At 41.3% G+C, this 17,347-nt stretch overlaps 1 protein-coding gene across 1 annotated transcript in view; it reads right to left on the bottom strand.

Moving 5' to 3' along the window:
- LOC134464081 (NACHT, LRR and PYD domains-containing protein 12-like) overlaps positions 1 to 6,323 on the bottom strand; it is a 49,095-nt gene extending 42,772 nt beyond the window's left edge. Inside the window, exon 1 of the mRNA XM_063217521.1 lies at positions 6,192 to 6,323. Coding sequence (XP_063073591.1) covers positions 6,192 to 6,322 — 131 coding nt within the window. The 5' untranslated portion in view covers position 6,323. The remainder of the gene's footprint in view (positions 1 to 6,191) is intronic.
- Positions 6,324 to 17,347: the final 11,024 nt, after the last annotated feature.

The following is a 17,347-nucleotide window of genomic DNA, read 5'->3' as shown; positions in this document are numbered from 1 at the left end:
GGGAAAAATCACTCTGCTCTCATATTAAAGTGAAAATGGGATTACAGAAAATTTCACATTTTAGTTTGTTCAATTTTTGATGGAAAATCGTGATTTAAAAAAGAAAAAAAGAGATTTTATGTTAAATAAATGTGATTTGAAATGGGCCGATGGCCCCCCTAGCTAAATTTGCCTTAGGCCCCCAAATTGCTAAGTCTGCCACTGACAGAACTCATCCTAATAAACAAAACTGGCGTGCTATCTATCTATCAAGCCCCCCCCTCCCCTCCAAACCGTGTGTGCCCTGCTACAAAACTATCCGCATCCCCACGCGCGTGCCACCATGGGTCCGAAGACTCACCACCTCGCTTAAAGGAAAAGACCACCCTTTTTCATTTTCACATATTTGCAGTATTTCCGAGCATGATTCATGAATGTGCATAGTGCATATCATTTTTGTCTATGTGTTTGCATTACCTCTCTCTAGTTAGGCAGATTAGTGAGAGAATATTTCAGTTGGTCATACAAGCACCATATTTGGCACACTAGTGCTCTAGAACCTACTTTAACATAAAAGTACGTTATCCAAGTGAAAAAACAAGATGGCCGCCATTTTCCAAGATGGCTGCCATTTGACGTATTCTCGATCATTGTTTGGCCTATATTGTGACAAAAGAATCCTGTTTTGATTAAATCAAAATCAAATTAGATGTTTTGGGACATGGACAGTCCAATTCTGCATTCAGAAAAGTAAGATTATCAAGTATTATGATATAAAATGGAAATGTAGTGCACTCCATTACTACAAGACAATGCTTCACTGTTAGTTTAAAGGAACAGTCCACCCTTTTTTGATTTTCACATATTTGCAGTATTTCCAAGCATTATTCATGAATGTGCATATCATTTTCTTCTCATTTTTTCAGTACTTAGATTTATTGGATCAGAATTATTAGCATAGCTTAGCATAATCACTGGAAGTGAATGGAGGCTTTAGCATCAAGCCACAAATGATCACAGGACAGGATTAAATAGCTGTTTTGCACTCTGGTGAATTTTACATTAATTTTAAAGTACTTTATAAGTACATTTGATGATGTTTTGTTTGCCCCCATAGACTTGCATTGCTACGCTTAATTTGGCTATACAGTTAAGCTAGGAAATAGACGAAAATGATATGCACATTCATGAATAATGCTGGGAAATACTGCAAATATGTGAAAATCAAAAAAGGGTGGACTGTTCCTTTAAAAACTTTGCTACAACATTGTTACTGTATTGCAGAGAGTCTAAAATTTAATTGACATTCTACTTCTTACTATAACTACAACATAGTGAACATGGGGAGGAAAAAGTTGTTCTCTTCATCTCGGATGTTGCCAAAAGATGTTCTGGGTCACGTGAAAAAAGGAAATGTTTGAGTCAGTAAATGGTTTGTTGTTGACTGACAACTTTTTTAGTGCTTTTGTTACTTTTTAGTTCTCACATCTGCAAGTGCATAACTGGGTGGACTTCAGGCTACACGTAAACATTTGCATAATCCTCTGCATTCTGTCTTGCAGCCACATTTTGTCAACTGCTGACAGGCCTGAGCGATGGGTGGAACAGTTGATCAGAACACTCTCCAGACCTCACCATCTTTATGCTATCCCCAGTTGGCAGGGTCCTCAGTCTGCATTTTGCATATAGTTGCCTGGCCCCATATGTAGGCGGCTTGGAATGCAGACTGTTTTACATGCTGTACTAGAGATGCACTTTTTGGTGGAATAGAATCATAAGACCTTTGCTTCCGAGCAAATAATTTCAGTTTTGCCTCATCAACCCTGGCTGTAGCGCTGTGCTTGTCATACATGATGACAACAAACCTCTTGTAACCGAGTGGGGTTACTAAGATTATAGACTTTTAAGTAATTAGGCTTGAAGTCCAGTGCCACATAAAAAATGATGTCTGTTCGCTCATAATTTGATGTAGCCTGGCTCTCACGCAGGCCGTTTGTGCTTCGTGCATCTTCGTTAAACTTCATGAGCTCGCACGAGGGTTTGGAAATCTTAGACGAGCCCTAACGGAATCAGATATTTCACAGCCTGTCCAATCAGAATTGCAGGGTGGGATCGCAGTGCTTGGTATATACAAGTCAGTGGTTGAAGTAGTCCATGATTCAAAAAAGCCATGTGAATTCTCCAATCAAGTGACAATGTTCCAGATCATCGCGTGAGAACCAGGTTAACTTTGATGAGTATGTCAGAATCTTTGGAATATTGCAAAGCATGCTCTTGAAAGGTCTTTGATGTCTTTGGGGCCATTGAATGCACAAGTGCAGAACCATCAATGATAATGGCTTCACATTCTGGTTGTCTCTCAGGTGGAGAATCCGTAGCTTCTAGAATGTTGGTGAGTTTTACTCAGTGCAGCAGGAAAGGACTGATTCTCATGTTAAAAAAAACTCAGGGAGGTCACAATCCCTTGACTGACATGATATAAAGAGTCGTGAGAAAAGATGACAGACATTTTTTAGTACTTCTTTCTTTGCTTCACTCGATGCTACAGCCACATCTTGGCGACATAAATCTGTTCTGTTCTTTTCGATGGGTTGTGGACAGAAGCCTCATCACCAAGACCATTGAAAACAATCTCTGAAGGCAACTTTGCCTTTCTCTAAGTGAAATTTTACAAGCTCTTCAGCACTGGGATCTGCTATGGTGTTTTTGTCCAGTGTAAGCAGATCATTCGACTCCTCCTGAAAAGAAAAGGATTGCCTAGATCCTTCATCACGACGAACAACTTCTGAATCTTTCCAATGAATAATTTCTGTGACGGACTAGTCTGCTCATGATGCCTGGTCTCTCCTTGTGCCACCTTGACTTGACATGCAAACTCATGTACTGGCTGACTAACTGGCTTACTTCTGGTCCAGACACCATCCACCGCCTGAGAGCAGATGCATCCTCAGTCACTCCAATGGCATCGCCTTTGACCACCGCATTGGCCTGGTCATGAGCTTGATCAATGGCTAAATGGGGAGACTCCTCCTTCAACTCCTCTTTCGTGTCAGTCTGACAGAGGCAACACTTTCTCCAGTCAGTACCAGCAAAACTCAATGGATTGTTGCCTAACATTGTGTATAATACGGTTTAAGGCCGAGTGGCTATCCTTTCACTGCCTTACCGTAAAAAAACATCAACGCACATTGAAATATGGGATACAACTAGATTCAAGAATGTAATGCCCTACATCTAGCCCCATTGTTCATCCAGTGTTGTTTAATTCTACAGTACAGTAACAACAGTCCTACCACTAACTAACCTTCAAGTCAATGTCTGTACAATGGCTTGTTGGATAGCATTTGGGAAACTTGAGTATACCATCATCTACAGTAAATACACAACAATGTTTAGTGAAGTTTTCAACTACAGCTAGTACACTACAAGCCAACACTGAACCCCATGCTGAGTCTTACAGCAGTAATGTCACCAGTGTGCCCTGGTCGTGCTACGACATCACTCATATAACATATTGCAAAACACACTTAATTTACTGGTTTAGTGTGTGACTTTGGATGTTTATTGATACAGAATATCTGAGGCCAAAAAAAAAACATTGAAAATACTCATTTTAAATCATATATCGGCCCGTTACCTACAGAGCAAAATTTTGCCGAAATTTCAGTGAAATTCGCTCTACGGTTTGGGGATTTGATGTAAGATCTGCTATCTTGAAGGCAAGCAGCCATATTGGAATACAGATTGTACCATTGAATATTTTGACACAGCATAATTTGAAACTTTGGACATGAACATTTTTCTATTAATTGAAATTCTACCTTGGAAATACTTTCATTTTCTTTTTTGTTTAATTTGGTGGCCTTCTTAAAAAACTGGCAGCCATCTTGGATTTTAAGCCAGATAACATAATTTGCATAAATAGTACACCTTTGACATCCTTTGGGAAAATATCACTTTTATCACCCACTTAATGATCTAGAAGAATGTCTATGGCCAGAAAACATTCGAAAACATAATTTTTGAATGACTCAATATCCGCCATCTTGAAAACTGTCAGCCATATTGGAATACAGTTGACACCATTGGGTATTTCTAGACATTACATATAAACTTTGAAGCTGTGGTAATCGACACATGTCTATTCTACGAAATTCTACCTTGAAAGACACTTCTATTACATTCAATTTGGCGGCCATGTTGAAAACTGGCGGCCATCTTGGATTTGAAGCTGGATAACGTACTTTTCTTAAATAATACACCCTAGACATCATTTGTACCAAATATGGTGCTTGTATGACCAACTGAAATATTTTGTCAACATCTGGACTCTAATCTGCCTGACTATTTTACAGTATAGCCAAATTAAGCATAACGATGCAAGTTTATGGTACAAAATAAAACGTCATTTAAAGTACTTATAAACCACTTTAAAATTAATTTAAAATTCACCAGAATGTAAAACAGCAATTTAATTATGTCCAGTGATCACTTTTTACTTGATGCTAAAGATACCAGTTACTTCCAGTGATTATGCTAAGCTATGCTAATAATTCTGATCCAATACATCTAAGTACTGAAAACACTAAGAATTTTTTGATTGATTGATTGATTGAAGATGTACACAAGAAAATAAGCAACCACTTAAATAAATACAAGGACCACCTTTTTTTGTGTGCGTGTAACTGAAAAGGAGTGGGATGAAGCCATTGCTTATTTACTCCCACCCCCAGAGAAGAAGAAGAAAATGATATGCACAAGAAGAAGAAAATGATATGCACATTCATGAATAATGCTGGGAAATACTGCAAATATGTGAAAATCAAAAAAGGGTGGTCTGTTCCTTTAAGCAAATTCCAGAAACACTGTATCCTCATACATGTTAAAACACTATCTTAGGTTTCCAGTCTGTTTTGAATCTATAGTTCTAGAGCAGGAGCATCAATGATTGGAACATTCTAGGAACTCTTGTCTCTCTTGTTTCAATGTTGCCAGTCACACCCTATACCTAATCAATCTGTCAATTAGTGCCTTGCCTGATTTTATGACTAATCACTTTCATGCCGTGATTCAATTATTGTCAGCACCTGCCAAATTTCTGATCACTCTTGTCACATGGTTCACTTGCCCCACTATATAAACCTGGACTGTCACACTGCTTTGGTTGCTTGTCTGAATGGCACAGCATAGCGCCAGACTCACTGGCTAATCGATTGATTAGCTGACTAGCAGGCCAGTTATTTCACTAGCTGAGTGGTTGGTTTGTTGACTAGGTGGTTGGCAGCATAGTGCTGGTTGACTGGCTGGCTGCTTGGCTGGTTGACTGACAGACTGGCTGCCTGGTCAGTTGACTGGCTTGTTGCCTTGGCGGTTGACTGGTTGGCTGGCTGGCTGGTTGACTTGCTGCTTGGCTGGTTTACTGGCCAGCTGCCAGGCTGGTTGACTGGCCAGCTGCCTGGCTGGTTGACTGGGAGCTGTTTGACTGCTGGCTGCCTGGCCCGTTGACTGGCTGGTTGCCTCGTGGCTACCTGGCCGGTTAACTGGTTGGCTGCCTGACAGGCTAACTGGTTGGGCTGTTTCATCTTTACTGAGCCATCATTGTGAGCATAGCATGTTTGTTGGTGGTTTGTTGCAAACTATTAGATTTAGACTCGTTGACAAAGGCTTTTCCATAAAGTCCTAATTGTGTCTGCTTTTGTATTCCCCTTGAAATGACTTGATAAATGAAAGTCCACTTGAGGAAACTGCCACTGTTACCGTGACAGCACTGTGCTGAATCATTTTGTTCTTGTGCCACACTCATGCAAGGCTGAACCTGTAGAAATATACGCTTAGAGCTGTGTGGCATCGTGGTACCATGCTATCTCAATTATGAGGGGCAGTGTTGCATCATGGTACCATGCTATCTCAGTCGTGGTGGAGGATGGGGAGGTGGGACAATACCACGTTCAAGGCATCTCATCTCGTCGTGGAGGCGGGCAGTGGGAATGGAGGCAGGAGGAGGCGGGCGGATGCAGGGGCAGGACAGTGCCATGGTCAGACTAGTTTTGAAAACGGAACATTGTTGTAATTTTAAACTACTGGCCGGCAATTGTTTTTGCCAGCAATTTGTTGTAATTTTACAACAATTAGCTGGCAATTATTCCCCATCAATTAGCTGTACATTTCTGCCAGAAATGTTTTACTGTGTGTGTGTATTTTTGTGAACTCACTGTGTACAGTAGGTGCTGAAACCCTGCTGTCCCTCAGTCAGGGGCTCCTCATTCTTCATGGACACAGCAGATAATGCACCGCCTGTCTGAGTAATACCCACAGCGCCCCCTCCCTCTGGGGGATCATCCATCCTAACACTGAAAGAAAGAAAGAAAGAAAGAAAGAAAGAAAGAAAGAAAGAAAGAAAGAAAGAAAGAAAGAAAGAAAGAAAGAAAGAAAGAAACAAAGAAACAAAGAAAGAAAGAAAGAAAATGAACAAAGATATTAAGAGGTAAACGAGCATCACTCACACACACACCAAAGAAATATTTTTAATGCTGGTTGGCAGAGCACTATTTCCCTGCTCTATAACAGTAGCCTCGCGAGCCATCCTACGTACTTCCGCCAAAGGATTGGCTCCACCACTGTAGTCTGGCCGTGCTTCTCTGTGGAGTGCCTGGAGCAGTAGAATTTTGATCGCAACGCCCCCCCAGTAAACAGCCAATAATCGAATACGCCCCCCACGTGGGGACGAAAGGGGGAGGACGCTCGTGACAATGACGTACACATCTGCGCCAGAGCCATTGGTCTGCGCTATGTTGTTGTTGAGTAACTGCCAGCGATTGGGTGAGAGGTGTCCAATAATTTCAAACCATAACTGAGTACTAACTTCCTGCTTCCTACAATCGCTTCAGAGCAAACAAATGCCAGACCATAAATACGAAATGAAATGGTAGTATTATGGGATGGTCAGGACCAGGCTACTATAACAGCACATCACACGCTTAAAACAGCTGGTATTACATTTTCAAGGTAATTTACAGATTGCCATTTTACAAATTCAATAGCAGATACCTGATGTCATAACTAGAATTAAGAAAATTAGTGACCTGGATTGATTTTAGGAGGAGTCCACTAAACTAAGTCCCAAATGGCATATCATCTTGAAGAGAAAACTGCACCAGTTCTAACATATGACATTATTCAGTTCGTGCCCACTCGCATGTCATTTAGGGGTATGTCACAACCCTTATACTAGTCATCATCATCATCATCATCATCATTTTTACATATTGGAGCACTTTTACTAGCCTCGCGACTCCATCCTCTGTACTCCAAACAAAGACTTTGGCTCCGAGTCAACAGTCGGCTATTTGCCCAGCCCCAGCCTACACTTTTAACTCGTGGCAGAATCAGGGCATGGCATGCATACAATTTCATGCCAGCAGGCCCAACATTTTCACCATACATGTTTATTTACATCATCGTTACTATGTAATAAAAGGTCAGTTTAAACTGTATAGGCCTTTCTCTCAGAATTATAGCCTACTGTAAATCATGCTGATTGGTTCCTGATTGCATAATCTGCCTGTCTGACTTCAAAAGGGTGGCGAAGTGACAAGTGAACCGAGAGTGAATTTAAAGTCTATAATAACAGTCATAAGTAACAGTCATAAGGCCCAATTATTCATCAAAACAATTCCGGGGCTCTTGCAAAGTTCTTGCTCAAGCCCTTCTAGTGACGCAACACCTTCGGCGGCGTGGTTGAGTGGAACATTTCTTATCAGACTTTGTGTTAACAATAAGTAAGGGTTAACGTTCGGCGAGAAGGTCGCTACCGTGGAATAGCAGCACGACAGAGAGAATCTTTAGACCCCGACGCGGAGCGGAGGGGTCTTGTTATCTCTGAAGTGCTGCTATTCCACAAAGCGACCGACTCGCCGAAAGTTAACCCGCTTATTATATGGATATACTTAAATGATTCACACATGGCGGGGACATTTCTGTAGGCCTATTTAATGTTAAGTCTATTATAGTTTTTAATGTCAAAAGATTGTTGCTGCGCAAAACAAAACAGTACCGTTGTGGAACACCGCTATACAACAGCTAGGTAGCCAGGACCAGGGCCGGTTTTAAGCATAGGCCGGCTAGGCGGTCGCCTAGAGCGCAATGTGAAGAAGGAGCGCCGAAATGGCGCTCTCCGATGCGTAATTTTGCGATATGGAGGTTTTTTTATGAAGTCGCAATCAACAAAGCGTGGCGAAAGCGCTCCTCACGGCAAAACGCCCCTCAGCCAATAGTAATATTGCTTTCAACTGTCTCTGGGAAGTCTGTGAACCAATAAACAGACAGTCCTGAGAAAGGGGGCGGGACGAGTGACAGCGTGCGATATGTTTTGAAATTTGGAGACTCACTCAAGAGACAGAGAGGGGGCAAGCGCCAACAGCAGTGTTGCTCTGCTGGGTGGAGAATTGTTATGTTCTCATTAAACCAGTCATTGCATGATGCAGGAGTTGCAGAGGGTGTTTTGGAACTATGTGATTTAATCAGCAACCGTTTGTGATAATGGAAAGCCTAATAGTTATGAGGCTACTGTTTGGAATTAGAGGGAAAAAGAGCTTTGCTTTTGATCTGAGAAATCGCTAGTTAACATTAGCCAAGTATGCCAAGCAATGAAATCCAGTAAAGTAGCTGTTAGTAGCCTACTCACTAACACCCACCTGACATCATAATACTTGCTTAGGTTGACAAGCAATGTAAAGTAAGACTGGTGCCATGTTTAAAACAATTTTAGCTGCCATATCTCCTTCCATCCACTTGAATGAATTACCTGCTTGTTGTAAGCTTAAAAAAACATTGTTTCCAGACCAGAATGTTTTCATGCTGAGTGATGTAGTATTGCAGACAAGTGAGGCTATTTACTATATTTTGTATATTATGAAATTCAAAAGCGTGACAGCTCTTCTCCCTTTCTCTCACCCTGTCCCTCCAGTTCAAACACATAGATAGCCCCCTTCTCATTCTCCTACTCACAAATGCACCACTATTTCCAGTCCAGAAATGAAATTGGTTTGGAATCATAGACAGCACAAATGTGTATCTTATTAAAATTGTTATGCTGCCATGCTTTGTGCTGCTGTAGGTTGTGTAGATAGGCTATCAATGCAGACCTCCTTGGTAGGCCTATTGTCTACACATGCATTTTACATGCAAATGTACTGTATCACTCTCCTGGCATTTCAATTCCATTTTACAATTCAAACACATTGATAACCTCCCTCTCATCTGGGGTTGGGGGCACCGCCACCATTACATCCAAGACACCACACAGTGAAGGTACTTTCATGCGACTCAATCTGATGTGTTGGTCGGCTGTCCAAAAGAACCAGAAATCCATTTGATGCAAAACAGTTATTGTTCTTGATGCTATTTAGTTAAGCTTACTACCGGTATTACTCTTGTGTTCTGTAAGGTATAAAAAAGAGGGGTTTTTTTTTTCTTTCAAAGGGGGGGGGGGGGGGGTGGCGCCAGAACTCAAACTCGCCTAGGGCGCCAAATAAGCCAGAACCGGCCCTGGCCAGGACAACAGGTGTTGTCTATCACAGCAGCTGATTAGAGTCTTGTTGAAAAGTCGCTTTAGCAGTGAAAAGTCTTGTTGCCATTGACAGCGGTCTATTATAGACCAACCCGTCCGTTATCGAAAAATAACAGACGTGCGAACGTTGGGGAGCCCCGTTGAAATTAATGGAGCATTCGACCGATGACGTCACACCATATAATAACACCTGTTAATGCATCTATAGGCAGTCTACATGATCGGCCAGGAACAGCAATATCTGCCGTGCATTTAGAAATGACATTCGGATTACCTCGTGAAGTTTTAGAGAGTCAAGGGCTTGTCTTCACGGTTCTATCTCAATTCGCTACTTACGGTATAGTAGGGACACATAGGAGGCGAAGCAAAGAGAGGCGAAATCCAACCGTCATCAGGTCGTCGCGGCGAATCAAATGGAATGGAACAGTTATGTTGTTGATTTGATTGGGCCGCGGAAGGCGAATTCGCTCCCTATTTGCATAACACTAAACCTCTCTCATAGGAATGGCAAAGTTCGCAAATTCGACAAGATGAAGTGTCCATTTACGAAGTACGTACAGGTAAACATGCTGAATCCAAGGCATAGATTAAGGGGCAGTAAATTAGCCCATGTAACCTTTGTTAAAGAAATCAAAATACAGATTGTTCCGACTGTAGCCTATGCGTAGTTCTAGTTAGGAGAAGTGTATTTGATGCGCGCACATCCAGTAGAACAGGTGCTGGATCAAATCAAACGTGCGTAAAGGAAGAGAGGAAATCCGCACACTGTTGCTGCTCACCGATTTATTATAACACAACGTTTCGACCTCAGGCGGTCTTCGTCAGGTGTATAGGTGTGTGTCAGCCCGTGAGTGACAGTTCTTATAGAAAAGGAAGGGGCGGGCATAGGGTCAGCTGATATGAAATAACAATGTTCCCAAAATGACACATTATCCCAAGGAATTGCATAATTACATTGTGAAAAGACAAGAGAATTACAAAATGAAAGACAATAATAATAAAACCCATACAGTGAATAAATATCTACACGTCACCAATACCTTAGATTGCCAGTGTTACCAAATCAATATTTACAAAATTACACATTACAACAATCCTAATGCATTCCAGAAGTTCTGCAGAGCTGAAGTTAATCCCAAATTATAGGAAAGGCTTAATGTCAAACTCCTCATTTAATCCATGTGGGGACATAGTATTCAGGAGATGGATGTAGTATGTCTCTCGTTGTAAAAGGAGGCGATCATGGTTGCCCCCTCTAGGAGGCCTCTCCACCTTTTCAATGCCAATGTATCTGAGAGTACATATACTGTGTCCCGCAGAGAGAAAATGTGCCGCTACAGGGTTGCGAATATCACCGCATCTGATATTACTGCGATGCTCAGATATGCGGGTGCGTAAAGCTCGGTTTGTCTTACCGACATAGGCAAGTCCGCATGGGCATTTAATTAAATAAACCACAAACTGTGTGTTGCACGTAATTACTCCCCGTATGCTTAAGTGTTTCCCAGTGTGTGGGTGTGTGTACGTCTTGCTCTTCTGTGTGTAGCCACATTGCGCGCAATTCCCACACTTATAGTTACCGTCGGGTACATTGAAAGGGTTTTGTTGCCTGGTGGGAGTGTAAGACCTCACCAGCATGTCTCTTAAGTTAGGGGCACGTTTAAAAACCATGGATGGGGGGTCTGTAAAAACATTTTTGAGTTTGGGATCCGTTTCAATCACATGCCAGTGTTTGTGTATAATCTTCCTAAACTCAGAGCCAAGAGGAGAATATCTGGTTATACATAATGTGGAGTCGCGCTTCTGTTTTTGGCCAGTAGGTTTGGGAATTAGACATTCCTCTTGTGTGACGTTCGCAAAACGCTCACTGGCTGCGTCTATCCACTCCTGCTTGTAGCCCCTCTCTTGGAATCTCTGTGAAAGATCAGAGGCTTGTGTTGTGTATGTCTCACTAGTGCTGCATAATCTCCTAGCCCGATGGAACTGGCTGATTGGGAGGCTTCTAATGAGGTGACCAGGATGGTAACTGTCACCCCGAAGCAGGGTGTTCCTATCCGTAGGCTTTCGGAATAGGTCCGTATGCAGAGTGCAGCCATCCTTGATGATTAGAACATCTAGGAAGCTGATTTTGGATTGGTCATATTCAAGGGTAAAATTCAAATGATCATTCACAGAATTGAGGTAGCGGTGGAATTCTTTTAGAGATTTTTCATCACCATTCCACAAAATAAAGACATCATCAATAAAGCGTTTGTACAGTAAAAGGCTTTTAAAATGGCTTTTAAAATCAGCTTCCTAGATGTTCTAAACGCGCCATCTACTTCACCTGACTGTGCCACCACCAGCGGCAATGATGTAGCCCCTATTCAAGAGGCGCCCACCACTTTGCAGGACAGGAGAATGTTTAGACCTAAATCTACATACATTCCACCTAAGAACAGAAATGCCTCCCTTGACACATATTGCCGTCTGGTGGAACAAGATGTGTTCTCCACCTTAAGAAAAAAACGTCAGTATAAGGTGTACAACAACATGTCCAAACTCGAAAGAGATGCTCTAAAAGAACTCAATAACGACAAAACGGTGGTGGTCCGCCCTGCTGGTGGTGCCATTATTTTACAGAACACAGCAGATTACGAGCAAGAAATCTACAGACAACTTGGGGACACTCACTTTTACAGAAAATTGTCTAATGATCCTACGAAGACATTTCTGACTTTGGTGCACAACAAGCTACAGTTCTGGTTTGACAAGGGTGAAATTAATAAAAGCGAATTTGGGTTCATGAAAAATGAATTTCCTGTTACCCCTGTGATTTACACCCTACCTAAAGTGCACAAATCACACACACCCCCTCTTCTAGGAAGACCCATTGTCAGTGGTATTGGGTCACTGACATCCAATGTCTCCATGTTTGTTGACCACTGCATAAAACCATTGGTTTGTTCCCTGCCCTCATACACTAGGGATTCCATTGATTTTATAAACAAATTGAAAATGACGACTTTACCTGATAGTGACATTTTACTTGCGACTTTTGATGTCTCTAGTCTGTACACGAATATTCCACACGATGGCGGTTTAGAGGCTATGCAGTTTTTCCTTAATGACAGACCTCCTGCGCTAAAACCTCAAACCGAGTGTATTATTGGCCCACCTAGTTCTCACCAACAATTATTTTCTTTTTAAAGAGGAATATTTCTTACAAGTCAAAGGGACAGCCATGGGTAGCACCATGGCTCCCAACTATGCGAACCTGTACATGGGTTTTTTTGAGAACCAATATGTGTTGAACTCCGAGGTAAATCCACATTTTAAAAGCCTTTTACTGTACAAACGCTTTATTGATGATGTCTTTATTTTGTGGAATGGTGATGAAAAATCTCTAAAAGAATTCCACCGCTACCTCAATTCTGTGAATGATCATTTGAATTTTACCCTTGAATATGACCAATCCAAAATCAGCTTCCTAGATGTTCTAATCATCAAGGATGGCTGCACTCTGCATACGGACCTATTCCGAAAGCCTACGGATAGGAACACCCTGCTTCGGGGTGACAGTTACCATCCTGGTCACCTCATTAGAAGCCTCCCAATCAGCCAGTTCCATCGGGCTAGGAGATTATGCAGCACTAGTGAGACATACACAACACAAGCCTCTGATCTTTCACAGAGATTCCAAGAGAGGGGCTACAAGCAGGAGTGGATAGACGCAGCCAGTGAGCGTTTTGCGAACGTCACACAAGAGGAATGTCTAATTCCCAAACCTACTGGCCAAAAACAGAAGCGCGACTCCACATTATGTATAACCAGATATTCTCCTCTTGGCTCTGAGTTTAGGAAGATTATACACAAACACTGGCATGTGATTGAAACGGATCCCAAACTCAAAAATGTTTTTACAGACCCCCCATCCATGGTTTTTAAACGTGCCCCTAACTTAAGAGACATGCTGGTGAGGTCTTACACTCCCACCAGGCAACAAAACCCTTTCAATGTACCCGACGGTAACTATAAGTGTGGGAATTGCGCACAATGTGGCTACACACAGAAGAGCAAGACGTACACACACCCACACACTGGGAAACACTTAAGCATACGGGGAGTAATTACGTGCAACACACAGTTTGTGGTTTATTTAATTAAATGCCCATGCGGACTTGCCTATGTCGGTAAGACAAACCGAGCTTTACGCACCCGCATATCTGAGCATCGCAGTAATATCAGATGCGGTGATATTCGCAACCCTGTAGCGGCACATTTTCTCTCTGCGGGACACAGTATATGTACTCTCAGATACATTGGCATTGAAAAGGTGGAGAGGCCTCCTAGAGGGGGCAACCATGATCGCCTCCTTTTACAACGAGAGACATACTACATCCATCTCCTGAATACTATGTCCCCACATGGATTAAATGAGGAGTTTGACATTAAGCCTTTCCTATAATTTGGGATTAACTTCAGCTCTGCAGAACTTCTGGAATGCATTAGGATTGTTGTAATGTGTAATTTTGTAAATATTGATTTGGTAACACTGGCAATCTAAGGTATTGGTGACGTGTAGATATTTATTCACTGTATGGGTTTTATTATTATTGTCTTTCATTTTGTAATTCTCTTGTCTTTTCACAATGTAATTATGCAATTCCTTGGGATAATGTGTCATTTTGGGAACATTGTTATTTCATATCAGCTGACCCTATGCCCGCCCCTTCCTTTTCTATAAGAACTGTCACTCACGGGCTGACACACACCTATACACCTGACGAAGACCGCCTGAGGTCGAAACGTTGTGTTATAATAAATCGGTGAGCAGCAACAGTGTGCGGATTTCCGTAGTTCTAGTTAGGCCCATGGATAGGCGCGGCAGTCTCGGGCGCTTCTCTAATGAACTTCAGACAGAAGACAAACATCATCCGAAGTGATCCGTATAGCTCAACTTCAACAGTTGGAAATCTCAGGTCATTGTAAGCAAAATACTTAGGGTACCGCTTAAACTGTCAAGTCCACTTGAAAAAGCTATTATTTAGGCCTACTTATCAACTTGAAATCGGCACGGTCACGGACGCGCAGCAGGCGAGACCAATTACTTTCGATTTCACCTGTTCCGGGTTGTGACGTCGTTGTCCTGCCGAAAAGCGAGTGCCTGCCAGAACACGAGTGCCCTCATTGAAACCAATGACATTTGTTTTAGAGAAAATTATACTCATTTTGGCAGAATCAATTACATAATTCATGAACTAAAAATATGCTTATGAAACATTAGGCCTACTCGTCCTCCACTTAACATGAGCTAGCCTATTTGAATGAAACCGTAGGCTAACATTTGTTAGGCCTATGACAATTCTTCGATTCTTTTATGGAAATAATACTGAAATTGTAACCAGTTCTTTGTAATACTTCCAGAAGGAATGTAGATGCTTTATTGATAGGCTTTCCATCTTAAATTGTGTCGGATTTATCTGCAAAAATGGCAAAAAAAATCGGTTTCCATTGGTTTCAATGAGGGCACTCGTGTTCTGGCAGGGACTCGCTTTTCGGCACGACACCGTCTCATCACAGGCGATTGGCTATTTGCAATCCTGTATAGTGCTGTGCATTCATCACAAGATCCATATTACTGTGTGCAGAAATCCCTCGAATGAGTTTCACAGGTGTTTAAATAGAAGTGACGCAGGTCAATTTACAACACTAGCACATGAGGAGTTATAGGTTAGGCTACACCAGTCATTCCACTGTACCTAATGGGGTAGATACAAATGTAATAGTTCCTCTGATTTTACAAACCCCCTTATTGAAGTCTATTTGGAAATAAAATATTTCTCTGTGTCTGTTGCCTATTTGAAAATGGATCTAAAGGATTTAAGTCTGTTTGTGGCTACACCTAGATCATACATCATGTTATCTAATAGCCTAATTACACATCAGGGCGAGTAATTCTAGAGCAGTGGTGGACAAAGTAAAAGTAAAAGTAAAAAAGAAAGAAAGAAAGAAAGAAAGAAAGAAAAACGGTTTCTTTCCAACTCAGGTAACTTATCTGAGTAAAAAGTAGACCAATGTAGCCTACTTGTCTTACGATAAGCTGATTCTACACAGGTTGGATTGAGTTTGTGGTGGGTCCTTGTTAGGTTTTTATTGTTTTTCAGTAACACAGTCTATCTCAATAGTCTAGGAGGTAGTTCCAACGGAGTAAACAGTGTAACAGCTTTGTAATATCATCTGCTACTGTTGTAGGCCTAATTACACCACACAAGTAGGCTACTTGTACTTTTATTTTGTCCACCACTGTTCTAGAGTAATATATTCTGAAAGAGTATATTTAAGTGTTAACTTCGAACAGGCATATTATAGGTAGCAATCATTAGGATTGGTAACATTGTACAGAAACTGATCTGATTTATTACTGACCCATGGAAAGCAGTATGCCTATAGTGAATTCAGCCTGTTACCATTTAGTGTAGCACTTAGTGGAGTAGAAGAGTAGAATAGAGTAACGTAGAGGAGAGTACTGTAGAGTAAAGCAGAGCAGAGCAGAGTAGCTTTACTGATCCCAAGGGACATGAAGGCATCCTGCAGCATATAGGCTACACTTAATGCAGACAAATGACACATTGCACGACAGATTCATTCGATCATAGCACACACATGCATACATTCAGACATGCAGATTAATTAATTAGTGTGCAAATTCTGCAGAAATGTAAAGAGTAAATGAAGAGTTCAGATGCAAAAACCCCTAACTCCATTTCTGAAGACCTGCACTTCTATATTTTTAGAGAATCCCATTGTTGGTTTGGTTTCATGCACTTGATAATACATATAAATAGTTATATTACATAAATAAAATTAAAAACATGCAATTTTGATAGCTTTGTATTAAATCAAAATAAATTAAGATTATTTTCTGAAAAGGCACTTAGGGGGTTTTGCATCTGAACTCTTCAAATAATGAAGTCCACAGTAAATGTGTAGGTAGTAGTAGTGTAGTGTAGTGCAGTGTAGTGTAGTGCAGTGTAGTGTAGTGCAGTGTAGTGTAGTGTAGTGTAGTGTAGTGTAGTGCAGTGCAGTGCAGTGCAGTGTAGTGTAGTGTAGTGCAGTGCAGTGTAGTGTAGTGTAGTGTAGTGTAGTGTAGTGTGCCTGTTGGTGCAAAGGTCTGCACAGTGCAGCCAAGTTATGATGATGATGATGATGATGATGATGATGATGATGATGATGATGATGATGATGATGATGATGATGATGATGATGATGATGATGATGATGATGATGATGATGGACTTTATTAATCCCCACAGGGGAAATTGAATGCCACCTGGTCATTCACACATGCACATTCCAGACACATAGTCACACCTATAATAAATACATTATGTTGAAGTATTTAGCCAGCAGGGGGACCGCCAGCATAACACATCACCCCAGCCAAAGGCAAAAAAGTTAATAATCGGTCAATATTTGTATTCCCCTTGGGGATCAATAAAGTTACTCTACTCTACTATTTAAAAATAGCAATGATATCCTACATAATATGTAAACTGTGCTCTGCTAGTAAAGAGCCCATTAACCCTTTCATGCACGGTGTCCACATACGTGGACAGTAATTCTAACCCCACTTTAGATAGGTAAATAGTGGTTATTTTTTTCCAAATTGTATATGGGAAGTACCATGAGGTTCATTACAATACTTTAACAGCAATTATAACTTTTTGCACTAAATATTAAGTGTTTGATGACATCATCAATCTAAGAAATCCACCGATGTGAATTATGACCATAACAAGCATGTTTATATCTGAAAAT

Source organism: Engraulis encrasicolus, chromosome 15 (genome assembly GCF_034702125.1).
Source record: "Engraulis encrasicolus isolate BLACKSEA-1 chromosome 15, IST_EnEncr_1.0, whole genome shotgun sequence".
In the NCBI taxonomy this organism is placed as follows: Eukaryota; Metazoa; Chordata; class Actinopteri; order Clupeiformes; family Engraulidae; genus Engraulis; species Engraulis encrasicolus.
The sequence above is the reverse complement of the archived record's forward strand: the minus strand, read 5'-3'. Positions and strand labels throughout refer to the sequence as shown.